At 40.7% G+C, this 17,494-nt stretch overlaps 1 protein-coding gene across 3 annotated transcripts in view; it reads right to left on the bottom strand.

Annotated features, from left to right (window-relative positions):
* The window catches only part of LOC124426774, a 32,661-nt gene extending 15,581 nt beyond the window's left edge, over nucleotides 1-17,080 (bottom strand). Inside the window, exons 1-2 of one of the 3 annotated variants that reach the window (XM_046968880.1) lie at nucleotides 14,873-17,080; nucleotides 4,478-5,069 (exon numbers count right to left, since the gene is read on the bottom strand). In XM_046968880.1, the coding sequence (XP_046824836.1) occupies nucleotides 4,947-5,069; nucleotides 14,873-16,093 (1,344 nt within the window). In that variant the 5' untranslated portion in view covers nucleotides 16,094-17,080 and the 3' untranslated portion in view covers nucleotides 4,478-4,946. Of the gene's footprint in view, nucleotides 1-4,477; nucleotides 5,070-14,872 lie in introns of those variants that run through there. The other 2 variants (XM_046968882.1, XM_046968879.1) reach the window with 2 other exon arrangements.
* Nucleotides 17,081-17,494: the final 414 nt, after the last annotated feature.

Genomic DNA, 17,494 nt, shown 5'->3' with positions numbered 1-17,494 from the left:
TTGCAACTGGTTAATTATACTGGAATCCAGTTAAACCAAGGCGATATCCCATTATTCCCGCGGAATGAACACAGACGATACGCGAGACAGGGAATATAACCTGTTTATATATCTTTGATATTTCATTATGGGAATTTCAATGAAATCTCGTGTATGACACAGTCTATGATAAACTTTCGATAGAAAGTTTGGACAATAATGTAAGCTATTTGTAAGCGAAGAGCGGCGCCAATGCAACACCGTGTTAAACGAATAGCATACTCTTCCTCGCACTATACGTGATCATTGTTCGAGTAGCATTGTGTTTTAATCGTTCTAACTGTATGTATGTAGGTACAAACCCATGTCATAATTCGTTTATGGGGTTCCTGACAATGTGAAGAGAATAATTTATTTGATGGGCCCACCGCGAAAATAAAATGTCCGACGGTACAACGAAATTTCTTGTATGGGACCCGTCGGCTTTTGATCAATGTGAAATTTTAGTCACGCAAATGATTACAGGAAACGATATATTTGGAAATACCTCGATGTATTTTATTTTAAAGACGGTATGTTAAAAGAAAATTTCTGAGGTAAGAAATTTATGACGTTTCGCAAAGTACGATATGTTCGATCATTCGATGTTCGTCGCACACACGCGTAAGATGGAAGAGGGAAAAAGAGAATGAACGGAAATGGAAGGTAATTTGTGCAGGTGAGGACGTTAACCGTATTACGCTGCAAAGGTAGATCCATCAAACGAAAGGCGATTTAAATCTTACGGTCCGTAGTAGCGGAGAGAGAGAGAGAGAGAGAGAGAGAGACCGCGAGAGAGAGAGAGAGAGAGAGAGAGCGAGAGCGAAAGAGATAGAGAGAGATAGAGAGAGTCGTTACACTTTGTTGCTCCCGTTACATCGGAACGTTTCGAGCGCATCGAAGGAAGCATAAACGGCAAGGACGTTCGCCTGAACGCCGGTATACTACTATAACAGTATAAACGCATCCTCTTCCTCCTACGTGTGTTAATCTCGCGTCACAGGGATTTACTCGAGCCGAAATATTGTCTTAGGTCGCGTTAAAGCCGAAGGCGTTAAGAGGAGGCGTTATAGGAATTACCAACGCTATGAGCTGATTTCATAGGAAGCGTGGGAATTTTTATCTAAATCGATTCGGACTTGGCGCAAGATGAGAGGTCAAGCAAAGAAAATAATTTTCCGCTAACCGGAAGAAGAATTAACGTGAGAGCACTTGTTCGGGGTTCCTTGGAGTTGAACCAAACGAAATCCTGCGACGCAAAAGAAAGGAGACCGGAGAAGCGGAGGCTTTTTATTCGAGAGAAGGGAGAGGTAGAAGGGAGGGAGGGAGGGAGAAGAAATTGGGAAGGGATTGCGAAAGCTTCGAGGTCGGTCTCCTCGCGAATCAGCGGGCAACAGGCGGCAGGCAGGCAGGCAGGCAGGCAGGCAGGCAGGCAGGCAGGCAGGCAGCGCCGGAAGGCTCGCGTTTTTCCCTCTTTCTCTCGCGCTCTTCTTCTCTCCGCGGAGGCTGGGGAACCGGCGCGGAAAGCGGCGACCTGTTGCCAAGGGAAGCCTTAAAAGTAAACAAGGTTACGACATCGGCGTGAGCCCCTGCTGTCGCGAGGTCTCGTGCCTCGAGTCTCCGCGCGCGGAAGGATCGCATGAGAAAGAGGACTACTACTACACTACTACTACTACTACTACTACTCTTCTCTCTCCTCTTTGGGGGAGAGGAGAGGAGTGGAGAGGAGAGTAGAAAAAGCGGCCAGAAACGGCACGAAAGGAGAAGAAGAGTGAAAGAGAAAGAGGGCGGGCGGGAGTTGAGGAAGAAGAGGGTGGGGTTGAGTGGCGAGGGGCGGAGCGGGGGAGCAGAAGAAGAGGCGGCTTCCCTGGCGGGCCGCGCACTGGTTATTCGGGCCGCGAATAATAATCATAGCGTTCTCTTCTCGGTCGGTCGGTGGGTCGCTCTCGCGTCCTCTCTCTCTTTCTTTCGCTTGGATCCTTCGGGCCGACGGCTGCATAGCAACAAGGACCGTTCTCTCTTTCTCTCCCCCACGCTGCCGGGCCGTCGTTCGAGACGACGCACGAGCGCGCACGAGGCCGGAAGGCATGCGAGAGAGGAGAGCGCAACAAGAGGAGAGGATTGGAGGGGAGCCGATAGTCTCGCTGCCAGAGAGGAGAAGAAGGAGGAGGCCGCTCTCTCGGGGCCGCACATTCGGATCCTCTCCACGCTCTTGCGCGCGCGTGCACGGCCGAGCGTGCACGTCGTCGTCCCCCGTCTAGACGACAACATCGACGACGACGACGACGACGACGACAACGACGACGACGACAACGACAACGAAGATGATGGTGAAGCGCGGCGAATCTATACACGTTTCTCCTCTTCCCTTATTCGTCCTCCCTCCCCTCCTCCATTTCTCCCTTTTCTTTACCGAATCTTTGCTACTTTCGACGATGGCTTCTTATTTTTCATCATCAATGTTTCATAGCCCACCCCAATAAGTCTCCTTGTTTCATTGGCAAACCACCATCCTCTGTAGCGAGGGTAAAGAAGTATCCTACCACACATCTACCTTCTTCTTTCTATTACCTTGTTTCATCGGCCGTACTTACAAATGGACGCGAGAGAAAGAAGAGGGATGCTTCACCTTCGTGATTTTACCGCCATTACCGCCATTATCCATATTAAATCGAACAAGACCGGCCGGTAGAGATGTTGTCGGCATTATTAACACCTCTATTTGGAATTCAATTCGTACAAGAAAAGGTAAGATAGTAGGGAAGTGAGGAGGGAGGAAGGTGGGAAGAAAGTTTAACGTGACGTTCAAGTCTTCTTTGCAGTTTCCACGGTGACTAGTTCGTTAGCGCGACGGAAGGACCGAGTTTACTTCAAGACGTGCTGCTGCAACGAGAGAATGTCGTTTTTTCTCCTGCCCCTCCCCCCGCCCATCCAATTTTTTCTTTCCTTTTTTTTTATTTTTTTGCGAGCCGCAAATGCGGGTACAACGAGCTTTCTCTCTCTCTCTCTTTCTCTCTCTTCCTTTCTTTCTCTTTCTCACTCTTACTCGTTCGCAATAAATGTTCCAGCAGACGGAGGAGAGCAAGTGCGAAAGGGTCGAGCCCTTATTATCCTTGTTTTTCTTCCACATTCAAGTTCCGCTCTTATACCGATTAAACAATGGCGGTTTTATACGTCAAAGATATATATATATATATATATATACCACCTTCGAGTGGCACGTTTTAACGTGGTGGATGTAAAACGTGTGGGCGACTCCCCCTTCCGATTTCGAGTTTCGTATCGTTGTCAAGATTTAATTGACAGTCGGAGATAGAAAGAGAAAAAGTAAGAGAGAGAGAGAGAGAGAGAGAGAGAGAGAGAGAGAGAGAAAGAGAGAATCTACTAGACGAAAGAAAATTATGATTCGTCATTCGTCGGATATTTCCGCTATTTAGCGCGTAGATATTAGATACACGTGTATACTATGAAACGAAACAATGCGATGCGATGCGATGCGCGGGAGTCGAGCCGTTGAAGATTCCATCGTTGTTTTAGTTGATCAACGTCTCGAGTATGACGTTATTACAAAGGCTATTGTACTTGCTCGTTTACCCTTCTAATTCGCACGAATGCGTCACGAATGCATCGGACATAATCTTTTCGGAGCTTACGTACGTATAGTCGACAAAACAAAACGCGTATTCGCGGGAAAGAAAAATATCTTGATACAGATTTCCATTTAATTGTAAAAAAAAAAAAAAAAAAAAAAAAAAAAAAAAAAAAAAAAAAAAAAAAAAAAAAATAGATAAATAAATAAAAACGAAAAAAAATAAAAACAAAAAAAAAAATAAACAAATGTATGGCCATCATTAGAGACACATTAGGAGATCGTCCTTCCAATCTGATTTTACACCTAATCGAGATTTATAACGCCGTTTTACCGTACGCGACATTTATAATTCAACGTGAGTGATCGTCACACATATGCGATATCTAAGATTCGTTGCACGTATCCCTTGCTGCTATGCTTATATACACATATAGACAGATAGATATATAGATATGTGCGTAAGTACGAATCTACCTACGTACAATACTCTTGCGATGCGTTTCATTTCGCGCCGGTAACGTTAAACTTTTCGCCGTATATAAATCTCTTTGTCAGAATGCGTGTACGTAAAGCGACGCAATTAATGTCTCTAGATCGTGCGTAAATATCGTCCTTAATAGCGTGCCATCGATACGCGGCTCTAAAGATAAGAATACGTTTGGTTTGGTAGGCGTTTCCCCGTGTAATATAAAATCACGAAATCACCATGAGAAGAGAATGTAGTGGGGAGGGGGGGAAGAGCACGAGTCCAAACATAATATACGTATGTGATATATATATATATATACAGTAAAAAAAAAGAAGTACAAAAAAATAATGATAATAATAATAAAAGAAATAAATAAAATAAAATTGAGCGAAAAATAAAAAATAAAATTTGTGGGTGCTGCAGCAGCTGCAGGACCGACAGCGGTAGGGTTTATGCTTCTAAGCAGGGGAGGGTTCCTCCCTCTCTAAAACGCGTTTGTTCATTCTCTTCACGTTCCGCTCTCTTCCTTTCTTTTCTTTCTTTCTTTCTTTCCATCCCCACCATCGTCAGAGCAGCAGGAGCAGAGGCAGCAGCAGCAACAGCAGCAGCAACAGCACTAGCAGTAACACCATCTCACCACGGACTACAACGACGACGACGACGACGACGACGACGACGACGGCGACGACGACGCACCATATTTCCATCTCTCTCTTTCTCTCGTTCTCACGGCATATTGGGTTACTATCTCTCGCTAGTGACGCCAGGGTCGGACTTTCAAAAGCAAACCCATCGGGATAGGGGCAGCTGTTGTACATTCCTGCGTCCCTATCTTTTCCCTGGCCCTTTACCCCTCCACAACGTGGATCAGCGCGCAGCCTCTATCTTTTTCCTCTCTTGCTTAGCTTCTCTTGAATATTCTTTCTCACTTCTTTTCTTTTCTTTTCTTTTCTTTTCTTTTCTTTGCTTTGCTTTGCTTTCCTTTCCTTGCTGCTGGAAGAGGAGGAGTAGTGACGCGCCGAAGAGAGAGAAAAAAAAAATATAGCGAAACTTGTATGAAATTATAATCTTCGAAGAAGACACGTATATCTATCAATCTTCGCTCATATTTTAATCGTTTCATTTAAGAAACCTGTAAGGTTGGTTATTAAAAATTCTTTTAAATAAACTATTACGTCGTAAATTGAGGAAAGGTTTGGTAGAAAAAAAAAAAAAAAAATAAATTAATTAATTAATAAAAAATAGAAAGGAAAAAGGAAATGTATAGGTAACCCAACATATATCCAATGATAAAAAATGTATTGTATATTAACGCGGAGTGTATTCGACTTTTTTTTTTATGGAAATGGAATAGGTAAATTTATTCATGTTGGATTAGGCGATGTCACTTTAATGATGTAGTTAGTGCTATCTACTCACAAAAGGGTTAAAGGGTTCGGAGCGGTAACGGAGATGACTATAACGCGAGCGAACGTAACCAAGACAGAGAAAGAGAGAGGGGGGGGAGGGAGAGGGAGAGAGACCGGTTGTTACTATGCGAGATAAAATCCTTCGAGATAGAGTGGGACTCAATTCGTATCTCCGCCGGAAGTAGCCGACCCCTAGAGGCCGTGGGCTCAGTAAAGAAAGTCTCCTCTTAAACGGGCCGCTATGTCTCTCTCGTTGCATAATCGATGAGATAGATAAATAGATAAATAGATAGATAGGTAGATAGATACATTTTATTTATCTAACCGAGGAAATGTAGGAGAATGGAAAACTAAGCAAAGAATGATCTACATCGAGGGATCAAAAAACTGCTGTTATCTCGGTAAGATAGAAAAAAAAACGAGGGGGAGAGGGAGAGAGAAAGAGAGAGGCGCCTGAAGGTTTTTTTTCTTCTTCTTCTGCTGCTGCTTTTTTAAAGAGAGCAAAAGAGAAAAAGAAAGAGAAAGAGAAAGAGAGAGAAAGCTTTTTACGAGCGTCCCATCGAGCTACATTGTCGGTGAAAGGAACGCGAATTCGTTCGAAACGAAGATGTAAAGGGCCATTCAATTGACAGCGAAATTCGATGCGCTGAACAAGACATAATTACGCGCTCTGCTTGCATTAATTCGTTTCGAAGACGCTATGTCCTTAAAGCTTTAAACTGAAGATGGAGAAAAGAAAAAGGATAAGAAGATATATCGAATGAAAGAATGATTTCATCGATCGATTGACCGGTCGATCCATTTACCTACATACATATTTACGATACGTTTATTGAGAGAAAGAGAGAGAGAGAGAGAGAGAGAAGAGATGATATGCAGGCTACTCACCCACGCGACATGATTATTAGACGATAGTTTATTCTGACTAAGCACAAAGAGAGTCTGTGGTATTCGAGAAGAGAAAGATTAGACGATGGGATAGATCGGTCGATAACATAAATGTAAACGTAAACGTAAACCTTTTCGATAAGGACACCTTGGTGTTGCAGCAATGACAAAATAGAGAGAAAGAAAAAAAAAAAAAAAGAAAGAAAAGAAAGAAGAAAAATCTCGTTGGATTTACCTACGAATAAAGATTCATCTTCCCTTTTTCTTTCTTTCTTTTTTATTTCTTTTTTTTTTTTTTGTCTAAACGCGATAAGAAAATACGTGAAAGATAAATCACTGGTTGGTAGTTACTACGTAATAATATCTCCAGACGAAGGTACGAAGCGCTCTTTCGTAGCGAGCAAACGATCACTGTGGCGCACTATCGTAAATGCTAAGGGTTGCCGGTAAAGCACGTACCGTGTAAACAACTCCGTCTGCGTTTCGGTAAACCGTCTGCAGTCGTTGGTGCCGTGACGAAGCACGCTTTAAAATGCAGAGAAATTTCTTTGCTCGAGAAGGAGTAGAGACTTCGTACGACGACGACGACGATGACGACGAAGTTGATGCTTTATGGATATACAAATCCTTTATTTCCTTCGTGCGGGTAACGAAGACCTATTCAACCTTCCTCTCACCGCAACCGGAAGAATTCAAGTCGAATTTTATCGGCGTGTGCACGTGAAAGTGCATCATCGTCTTTCTAACCGTCACGAAGGTGGAACGCACACAAAGAAAAATACCAACGCGCGTGTTGCCTGATATGTGTGTTCCCTTTCAAAGAACGAAAAAAGTATAAAGGAAAAAGAGAAAAAAAAATGAAAGTAAACGGCGGAAGTAGCTTAGAAACCAAGCACCTGCAAGCAACTGTCTTTCACTTTCTACGGGTCGTTATCAATGTTGAATCTTTCAAAGGGTGCCAGCTGCAATAGCGCCGACGATCGTTCAACCAATTGCCAATTCGATTTAAAACTTCTTAAAATTTTCAACTATATATTTTCCAAACATAACCAGAAGTCCATATTGAAAGAGAGAATATATCATCGATTTGATCACTAACACGCGCATTTCGGAATATAAATTTTCTATCGAATTTTAAAAATCACAATGTATGTATAGTGTGTATCGCGCGACATCATGCTTTGAATTAGGAATTAATTTTTTATTAAATAAACCGTCGATTTTTGTATCTCATGCATAGAATTGTTGTATTCCCCATTTTCTTAAGAAATTAGGGAAGCTCGTTTAAACAGGTAGAAGGAAGAAGAAATTCGAAAAGGGGAGGAAGAGAAAATGTCTTTCTTTGACCCGAGGCACGAAGAAGGGCAATTTTTTCGTTATCCTTTCCTGCGACCGTTGACAATGCACAGGTCCGTGTTTCCTTCCTTCGGAGGAGTTACGGAAGGGTGAACACCTGCTCTTTGCTCGGCCATTCTTACCGATAAATGAAGATCTTATGCTTAAGGCTATGCTACTTGCATAATCCCCATTGCGGATTAATAATCAGATAAGAAGCATAAATGATAGATGTTGTTGCCAGCTAGTAGTTTAATACTTCACTGCCAAGTCTTAAAAGATTATCACGAATTATTTAAGTGTATATAAATATATATATATATATATATATATATATATATATATGTGTGTGTGTATGTATAAATAATAAAGACGATGTTTTATTTATAAAACAATCATAAATAATTAAATTTATTGAATTAAAATATTTTATACGATTGATACAAAGAAACAAGCGGATAACTGAATAAACGTCTCGTACGAAAACATGAAGTATATCAAAATCGTATTTAATAAATCGATACGAGTCATTGAGAAGATCGAAGAATTGCAAATGTTTCTTTAATGATTTACACTTTGTCAAAATTTTATGATCAAATCGACGGCAACTTTGCGCGTGATCGATCAAAGCAACACTGTCAGTCCGTCAGTCACTCAGTCAGATAGAGAAAGTAAGAAAGGAAGAGACGAAAGAGATCGTAGTTACGGTCTTTCCTTGAGAGTAATGAACGACGAGATCTACGATAAGAGTACAGTTTCTTCTTCTTCTTCGTCTCCTCCTCCTCCTTCCTCTTCGATCGTTTTCTTTATTGATAGTATCGCATCATTTAATAACGATATCATGGTTTTCATTGATCGATACAACTTGAATACCTTCATTGACGTTTCTCACGCTACTCGTATCAGAAGTAATAAAACCTATCAGTCGTATACATATATTTCCTTGAAAATCGAACATGTACGTTTATGTATATAAGGTGACATTAAAGAACATATTATAATATTCTTTAATTTTTCTTTATTTCCTTTCTTTATTTTTTAGAATGATTTCTATTAACTCGTTCTATAATACATGATCATTCATAACATAATAAATATCATGTTAAACGTGTTATGAAAATAAGAAATCAGGATCATAAATCATAATTTATCGAAAATGAAACGAGTATGAACAGGTAAGATAACTTCTTTTTTTTTCTTTGTCCTTTTTTATTTTTATTTTTATTTTTTTCCCCCCGGAGTAGATTTCTCAGTAGGACGATGTTAAAGAAGCACGAAGAAGACGAAGGTAGACGAAGGTAGAGCACGAAGGACGCAAATATAGATTGTAGAGGTGCAGGTGGCACGCGAGTTTCTTCCAGGACGATTCTTCTTCCTTTGCTTAAAAGCAAAAGACTTTAGGAAGATAGAGAAAGAGAAAGAGTTAGAGGGTAGGTATGGATAGTCCAAGTCCTTCGCAAAGTCCGTCCTCATCGTCGTCGTCGTCGTCGTCGTCGTCGTCGTCGTCCCATACGATGTAATGCGTTTATCGAGCTATCGAGACATTCCAAGTCTTTTTGCAGGAGCCCCGAGATGCCGGTGGAATCGTGGGACCAAGGGAGGTTTGTTGCCAGCTCGTTACACGCACGCCAACCTCCTATATCCTTCGAAGCTACGAACGTACGTGCAAGTGGAAAAAGGAGAGAATGAAGGAAGAAAGGAAGAAAGGAAGGAAATGGAAGATCCACAATACCGATATCGATCAATTGTTTGCGTCCTTTACCGATTCGATTCGATACCGAATTCTTTTCCTTTGAGAAACCTTTTTTCTACCAAAAAATTTCTAAAAATCTATTCTTGTATTTCGATGGATTAACGAAAAACTTTGTAAGACCGAAGAAACGAAATAAAAATTCAAATGAAACATAAAATAATTTAAACTCTCGAAAACTTGTCGAAACTAATTTCAGTATATCCTTGGAAAAAGGAATAGACCTACCTAAGCTTTAAAATCTTTATGAAGGAACCTTTAGAAAATTTTCGAATATATATTCGTAGGTACGAAACCGATGTGTCTCTCTTTGTATGAGCAGGTAGATATCGAATAATAATTTTGAGAAATTCCAAACAGAAAGTACGAACAGGTAGTTAAGAGTAATAGTTTAGAAAAATTCCAAATGGCTATTATTTTTCCTATAAAGATATAAATCTTTACGATTTTAACACGTTCCGTGCCAAGCCATTTTTGCCTGACTTGTCGTTCAGGCCATTTGATATTTTTTTTTTTTTTTTATTTAATATATATAACAATTAAATAAACTTATGTGTTTTGTTCTATACTGCATTTTGTATAATGCATTATTTTTTTGGTTGAAATATATTTTACAGAATTACATTTATCATAAAATATATGTTTTCTGCGCATTAAATAAATATGACTGCATGTACCACCGGTGGTACACGTGGAACGGAACGTGTTAACCAGTAAGAAAATTACTATTCGCATTTGAATTTTACACGTGGCAATTAGGTGAGGAGAGTAATAAATAAAGCAATAAATTGTGAAGAGAGAAAATATAATAGAGAGAATACAATAGGATTGAAAAATTCGGTCTTATTCTTCTTCAGAAATTCTTGGCAATTTATTAACGTCATGAAAATAAATAAAAAATACAAAAATAAAAAAATAAATAAAAAAAAAAAAAACCATAAATAAATAAATAAATAAAGGAAGAAAGAATGAAAGAAAAAGAAAGAAAAAAGAAAAAAGAAATAGAAAGAACAATCTTTTCAAGTTTCCCTTTTAATCTGCAAAGTTAAGAAGCGAGTTCCATGGAGAAGATGGATCTTTGAACGACATAAGTATCTATCAATGAGTCTAAAGGAAATTCAAGCGGCTAGGGTATGCTTAATTAACCGCTGTCACTCCGTATATGCGAGTCTCTTTTGCATACGTTCGCCTAATAGACTCGCATATTAAATGGGCTTTCTGCTTCGAGCAACGTACGGAGGCGAGACGATACATCTGCCCAGGTGCTATATCGTTGGGTCAATATAGCCACGCGAGTCTCCCACGGAAGTATTACCGAGGAAACGATGTAATCATGCTGTTGCTGCTGTTACTACTACTACCAACGACCAAAGAAAATAATTATATTGGGACTTCTCGTGCGTCTCGTTATTTTTTCCCCTCGCTTTTCTTAAAAAAAAAAAAAAAAAAAAAAAAAAATACCGCTCTAGTAAATTTTCTATTCTTTTTTTTTCTTTCTTTCTTTCTTTCTCTTTTTTTTTTCATCGAGATAAAAAGATCCATCGAGAGAACGAAGGAGATTGCTGTTAAATACATTTGTCCTTGGATTTCTATAGCTTCAGGAAGTTACTATATTTTCTTGATCGAAGTGTTCGAAACGTTCAAGCGACCCTTAACGTCGAAAATGCATCGGACAGCACATTGAGGGAAAAAGCTGGCAGAGGCTGCGTGTCTTTCGGTGCTTCCAAGAATGGTAGGGACCCGTCAGACCTGATCCAACAACCGTACCCACCGACTAAATTTTCAAGGCACCACTCTATCGGAAAAGGAACAGAAACTCAGCACGATTTCTCTTCTCTTCTCTTCTCAAGGAAGCACTCGTCCGTCCCACCTTAAAATCCGTAATTCGTTTTAGAACTTTTAAGATAATTTAGAATAGGGTAAAGATTTTTTTCCATTTTTCTCCTAAAAATAAATTCTCACGAATATATTTCCGAATGAAATAATTTTTTCTCTGTGATTTTTTTTTCTTCTTTTTCTTTTTTTATTTCACATCCAGAGAAGCAATTGTAACATGAAACACGGTAAAAAGAAAAAAAAAAAAGAAAAAGAAAAAGAAAATAAAAAGGAAAAAAAAAAAAAAAAGAAAACTTACTTTCGTTCTCACGGAAAAAAGATGATATCCTATCGTGATCTAACCGCGAACGGAACTTTCTATACACCGCAAGGTCGTTTGAGGTTAAAAATGCCAAAGTTATCGAACGATGAGAGAAAAAGAAATAAAATATCTCGAGGACGCTCAAATTTCCTGATTCTACGTCGGGCTAAATAAGAAGGGTGGTACGTAACTTTACCCTCATGGACTTTCCTTAGGCACGTAATGATAATGTACAATAATATACAGTTGATATCCGATAATTTTTTTTTCGTTCGACAGATCTATACGGTGTGTCAATAAAGAATCATTCGTACGTGTTATATAAAAAAAAAAAAAAAAAAAAAAAAAAAAAGAAAAGAAAAGAAAAAAAAAGAAAAAAATGGGGGTGGGGGTGGGGGACAAAAAATGCTTTCATCTTCGAATGATCGTAGTATATCTTCGTTTGACTTCCCCTACAATCACTTACATTCGTTCCTTATTGTCCGGACTCCGAGAGCAACCCACTCCGCATGATTTACAAACGTTAACCTCCGCAAGAAAGGATACTTTAAACTGCTCGCCCGAAGACTCTTTCGGGCGTTATTTTGTTGCGACCGAAGATTCGGCTTTATGTACCGCACCTGATGCGAAGAGCCCTCGTAAAAGACGGCAGAGAGGAGGCCCTACGTTCCTCCCGGCCGTTCTTTGTTTTAATGCACGATACGATAATATATTCCGCATTGTTCTCCTCCGAGAGAGGAGGCCGGTTTTCGCTTTCTGAGGCGGTGTGTGCCGGCAAAGATTCTCTCTCTTTCTCTTTCTTTCCCTCTTTCCCTCTCACACATTGCATCTCTTCTCCAGCATCCCTCTCGAGAATGGACCAAACGCTTCTTCTCTCTCAGAGATTCGCTCTGATATATCGACCAGTCTTCCACGATATAACCCGGGAGAGAATATATTATGTCTCGCGGATAACTTGTGCTCTAGTGCCCGTTAACACGTGCTAATTTTTGTGTTATGACACTCTTCCTTCCCCACCTCCTTCTCCTCCTCCACCACTACTACATCCCTACCCCACGCATAACGGCAACTTCTATTCCTCCACCCCTCTGAAAGTATTAACGAAGGCATCTTCATCCATTGACGATCTCACCGTCTTTACCAGTCTCTATCTATCTCTCTCTCTCTCTCTATCTCTCTATCTTCTCTCTTCGTGCTTCCAAGCAATCATATCAAATTATTCTTGGACTCCTGTCGATCTAGATACATTTATCAAGATAATCCGATGATCTAATTTCGATATTACATCTTACGTCTCATTATGGCAAAAATATCTGAATTGAAATTAGATCAAATCGAAATGTGGATTCGGCGTAGCGTTAAAGTAATAAATAAATAAATAAATAAATATATATATATATGTATATATATATATATATATATATTCTTTTTGAGTCGCACAGCCGGCATATAACGAATGCCGCCTGTGCTTAATACGAGCCAGGTGTTCCGAACTACCCCGTTTCCCCACCCCTTCCTGCTGTACCTTTTCGTTTGTTCGTTTGCCTGGGCCTCGACAAATTTGTCGTCGTCGTATAGTTTCTCGTTCTTCCTTTGTCTCGTCGTCGAAAGACGAGAACGAGAAAATATATATGCAAGAAAGTAAATACTTAAATATTTGTAAAAAATCGATTACAGCGAGATTCGTTCAGTAATTCAACAAGACACAACGAATTATTACGTACGGGAACTTTTTCGTGTATAATATAAAATTATATATTAAATTAATTTAGACACTTTTATTAATTATTTAATTTTCTAACGACGAACGATTAATCGTAGGAATAGTATGCATTCAGCGTAAATGCGGCATAACTTTTCTTATTGCAACTCGAGGAAGGGAACAAAGGATCCTGAGACATCGCGGCGCATCCGCTATCGCAATCCCATACGCGTAGGAATGCATCACACGATGTTAGCAGAGAAAGAGAGAGAAAGAGAGAGAAAGAGAGGTGAGAGGGGGAGGGAAAGAGCGAAGAAAGGAGAAAAGGGAGAGAAGGAGGAGGAGGAGGAGGAGGAGGTTGAGGATGTATAGGAACACTGATGAGATAGTATGAGAAAAGCGCACCTCGTGACAAGGATGTACTCGTCGGAAAAATTTTTATCTCACAGTGTGATATTAAATCGTGAACGATGAACTCGAAACTGAATAACTCTAATAGAGATAATAATTATGCTTGATTTTTCGTACGATCGTTAAAAAGAAATGAAAAAAGACGAAAAAAAGGGGGGGAAAAAAAAAGAAGAAAGAAAAGAAATATCTGACAATAAATCAACGTCGAAAGAACTCAACTGACGAGCGAAATAATTATCAGACTTTACGGTTACAAAACGGCGATATAGTACTGGTGATACATAAGTAGCAATTTGCCGAAAGGTAATCTTTGACTACCGAGGATTAGGATAGATGATTATCGCCATCGATTATTTCCAGTGTTTGTAACTCGTAAATTAGTCCTCTAGCTGGTTATGAATATAATCAGTAAATGAGATAGAGATAGAGATAGAGAGAGAGAGAGAGAGTGTAAAGCCGAGCACAACGCGTCTTAATTACAGTTTAGATGCTGCCTGACGTAATCCAACTCGGAGATCTTTCTCTCTCCCTCCCCTTCCCTCCTCTCTCTCTCTCTCTCTCTCTCTCTCTCTCTCTGCTACTTTTGATACGGCACCGTTTCGTGATTAATCGCGCGCGCGTAACGACACACTCGGAGAGTTCATTATTATTCAATTAAAGTGAGACAACGTGCTAAGCGGGAAGCGTGAAACCACCGACTATGTAGTTGCTCGAGTTCGTTGCGGTATAACAAGGACGAATGCGAGCAAGCGGTATCGCGTACCAGTTTCGAGTACCTAGACTCTGAGAAGACAGTCACGGTCTATCGTTGGTGAAAACGCATTCTTTTGCATTCAGTGACCGTTGGATATTTCTCTTTAATGAAATACGAAACGAGCAAATTACTCTTCTTTCATGTAGATGTTTTCTCTCACGTTAGGAATAAGATTTCATTCTACTAACTTAAGCGGGCGCAGAGACACAAATACACTAAAAGATATGTTTAATGTAAATGTGTTTTGCGGTCTGTGCTAATTACAGAGAAAGCAAGGTCTCTATCTCACTTTAGCTAACTTATTAAAATGTAAGAGAATAAATGTGGATCCTTTACGACTTAAAACTAGGGTTATTCTTTCAGATTAGTATATTCAAATGCGACACTTAAATATGTTATGATTTTACCTTAACGAAAGAATGGAATTTGACTTTGCTCGGAGATACAGGCGGGCTGTTGGGCGGTCTTTGCTGGGAAGAAACAACCAAGTTCTGGACCTCCATTAAGCATCCCTTCCTGACGAATCTACTTCTGGGACTGCTCTGGGTATCCATGTCCATTTTGACTTTCTTTATTAATTTCAAATTCTCCTTGGTGTTCTGCCTGAGTATTATATGGCTCAGTCTTCTCGTATTGGCTCTCGAATCTTCTACGCAAATTCTCCTCCATACTTTTGATACCATGCTTATAGAACAAAGATCCTGTGGTCCTAAGAAGGATAGAATTTTTGAGATTATCCTCCAATGATTACTCTTCTCTCCTAATAGCGCCAAAAGATCCACAGTTTTTCTACCGGTGTAATCTAGCCTAGTCCTTGTACGATGTAATGCCAAAGAGAAAGCACGATGACTGAAATCCAACCTCTTCGGCTTTATTTCTGTTATAGAAGGTATATCGACGATGCAAAGTTTACTTAGCAGTTTTTGACCCTCGACAGAAGATGCGGTATTAGTTTTTCTACCGGTAGGAGAACACGTGATGCAAGGTGCTAGAATTTGATGCGTAGAATTAGTTTCCTGGGGTGTACTCTGTGGCATAATGACTAGTTTCATTTCCACATCTTCCTCTATTGGTTCGGAGGCAATAAAGGAGGAAGATGGTACCGCCAAGGAAGGAACTGCCGGAGAAGGTGGAGGAGAAAGAATTTGCAAACTGGCAGAAGCCGGTGTTACGGGTACCGTAGTTCTCCATGTTCCATAAATACTGCTAGTAGGTGCTTCGCTAAACTCTTCATACCGAGTGGTGCAACTTGGACTGGGATGTTCTAAGCTGTGGCTTTGGTTCGAGATACTCAAGTTCGAAGTTTCCAAGGACGAGAATGTGCATTCTTGATTTTCGGAAATGACATGATCATTATTATGACTGCTATTTAGCAACTGATTAAACTTTGAACGATGACGCTGAGCGCGATCCGATTGCCACGGATCCTGACGAATCCGATGATGCCTTTTTAAAGGAGTGACGCGCGATTTGCATCCTGCGATTATCGGAGTGTAAACACCGGAATGAGGTGTCAAGGTTAAGTAACCACTGTCAACGCTGTCATGAGAACCGTGAGAATTGTTCCTACTTATATCGAAAGTGGTGTGAGCCGGTTCTCCCAAATTCACGTTGATTTCATCCTCCATCCTGTCGAATTTTCCCGCCTCTTCGTTGCCGCGAAAGACGTCTCACCGGCGTATCGCGGTGTCGACCGTAGACTACCTCTTCCTAGGAACGATTTCTAAATCGTACAAAAGCACCATATTACGTAGCACCGAACGACGCGTGTGTCCTCGGCGTACGTATGTACGTACGTACGTACGCACGAACGAACGAACGAACGAACGAACGAACGTACGAACGAACGAACGAACGATGAACGAACGATGAACGAACGATGAACGAACGATGAACGAACGATGAACGAACGATGAACGAACGATGAACGAACGATGAACGAACGATTCCAAATTCTTTTTTTCTTTTCTTTCCTTCCTCTCGATCTATCAGCTACTTTTACTACGCATTACACAACCACGTTAGATCCATCGTAAAATGCCACTTACGACGCACTTTCTTCTTCTTCTTCTTCCTCTCGTGTATGTATACAAAATGCTATTCTCTTACTTTTACCGATCTCTTATCGCTTTTGCCTTGTAATTATTATCTCACGTGCTTAGCGCGGGAAACTGCTTAGCCCGATCCTGACTATCTCGAGTAAGATACAAATGGATAGATGGAGAGAGAGAGAGAGAGAGAGGAGAGAGAGAGTGAGAGGAAGGAAGAACGAGGAGAAGAATGGGAGAAAGCAAGAAAGACAGCTCTTCGCGCGTCTGTAAACAAAAGCCTCGGTAAAAAAAAAAAAGACGTATACGTCGTTCCTTGTCGCGATATTGTACCGTCAGGATAATAGAATATAATCGTGGTCCATTATTTTCGAGCGACTTCGAAACGTCATTCCGAATTAATCGACTTTTTCACTTTCGAAAGAGTAACATACGACGCACTAACACACTATTCTCATCACACACACAAACACACACTTTCTCACACAAGGCCGTAACCGCCACACTAATACTCGGTGCTCCGCTCCTGACACTGCTACTGCTGCTGCTGTCTGCCTGGCTAAGGCAAGAAGCGGGAAATACACGCACGCGGCACCGCTACCCCTTCCTAGCGGATACCCCCCCACACGCCTTGAGGACACTTCGAAACTTTGAAAACTGTTTATCCGTTGTCCCACCACGAGTCGCTCGACGATCTTTCGACCAATCCCGTGCTCCGTCTTATCCCGCCGTTCGTTGCCAAGTGCTACGATTGGTCTATTGCCTTTCTGGCGACGTCGCCAGCAGCGTCCTCTGAAGGACGACATGATAATTCAACGTCGCTGTTGCCGAGGGAATTTCGGAGGACGCAATTGTTCGAGCTTCTACGACGCCAGTTTATTCAATTTTCGGAAGAAGCCGGCTCTCGCGAATGGTAATGGTAATAATTTCTTATACATTTAACCAAATATTTCGAGACACATTAAAAGTGTTCTCACCATT

Source organism: Vespa crabro, chromosome 9, assembly GCF_910589235.1.
Source record: "Vespa crabro chromosome 9, iyVesCrab1.2, whole genome shotgun sequence".
NCBI lineage: Eukaryota > Metazoa > Arthropoda > Insecta > Hymenoptera > Vespidae > Vespa > Vespa crabro.
Note: the sequence above shows the minus strand (reverse complement) of the source record. Positions and strands in the feature narration are given on the sequence as shown.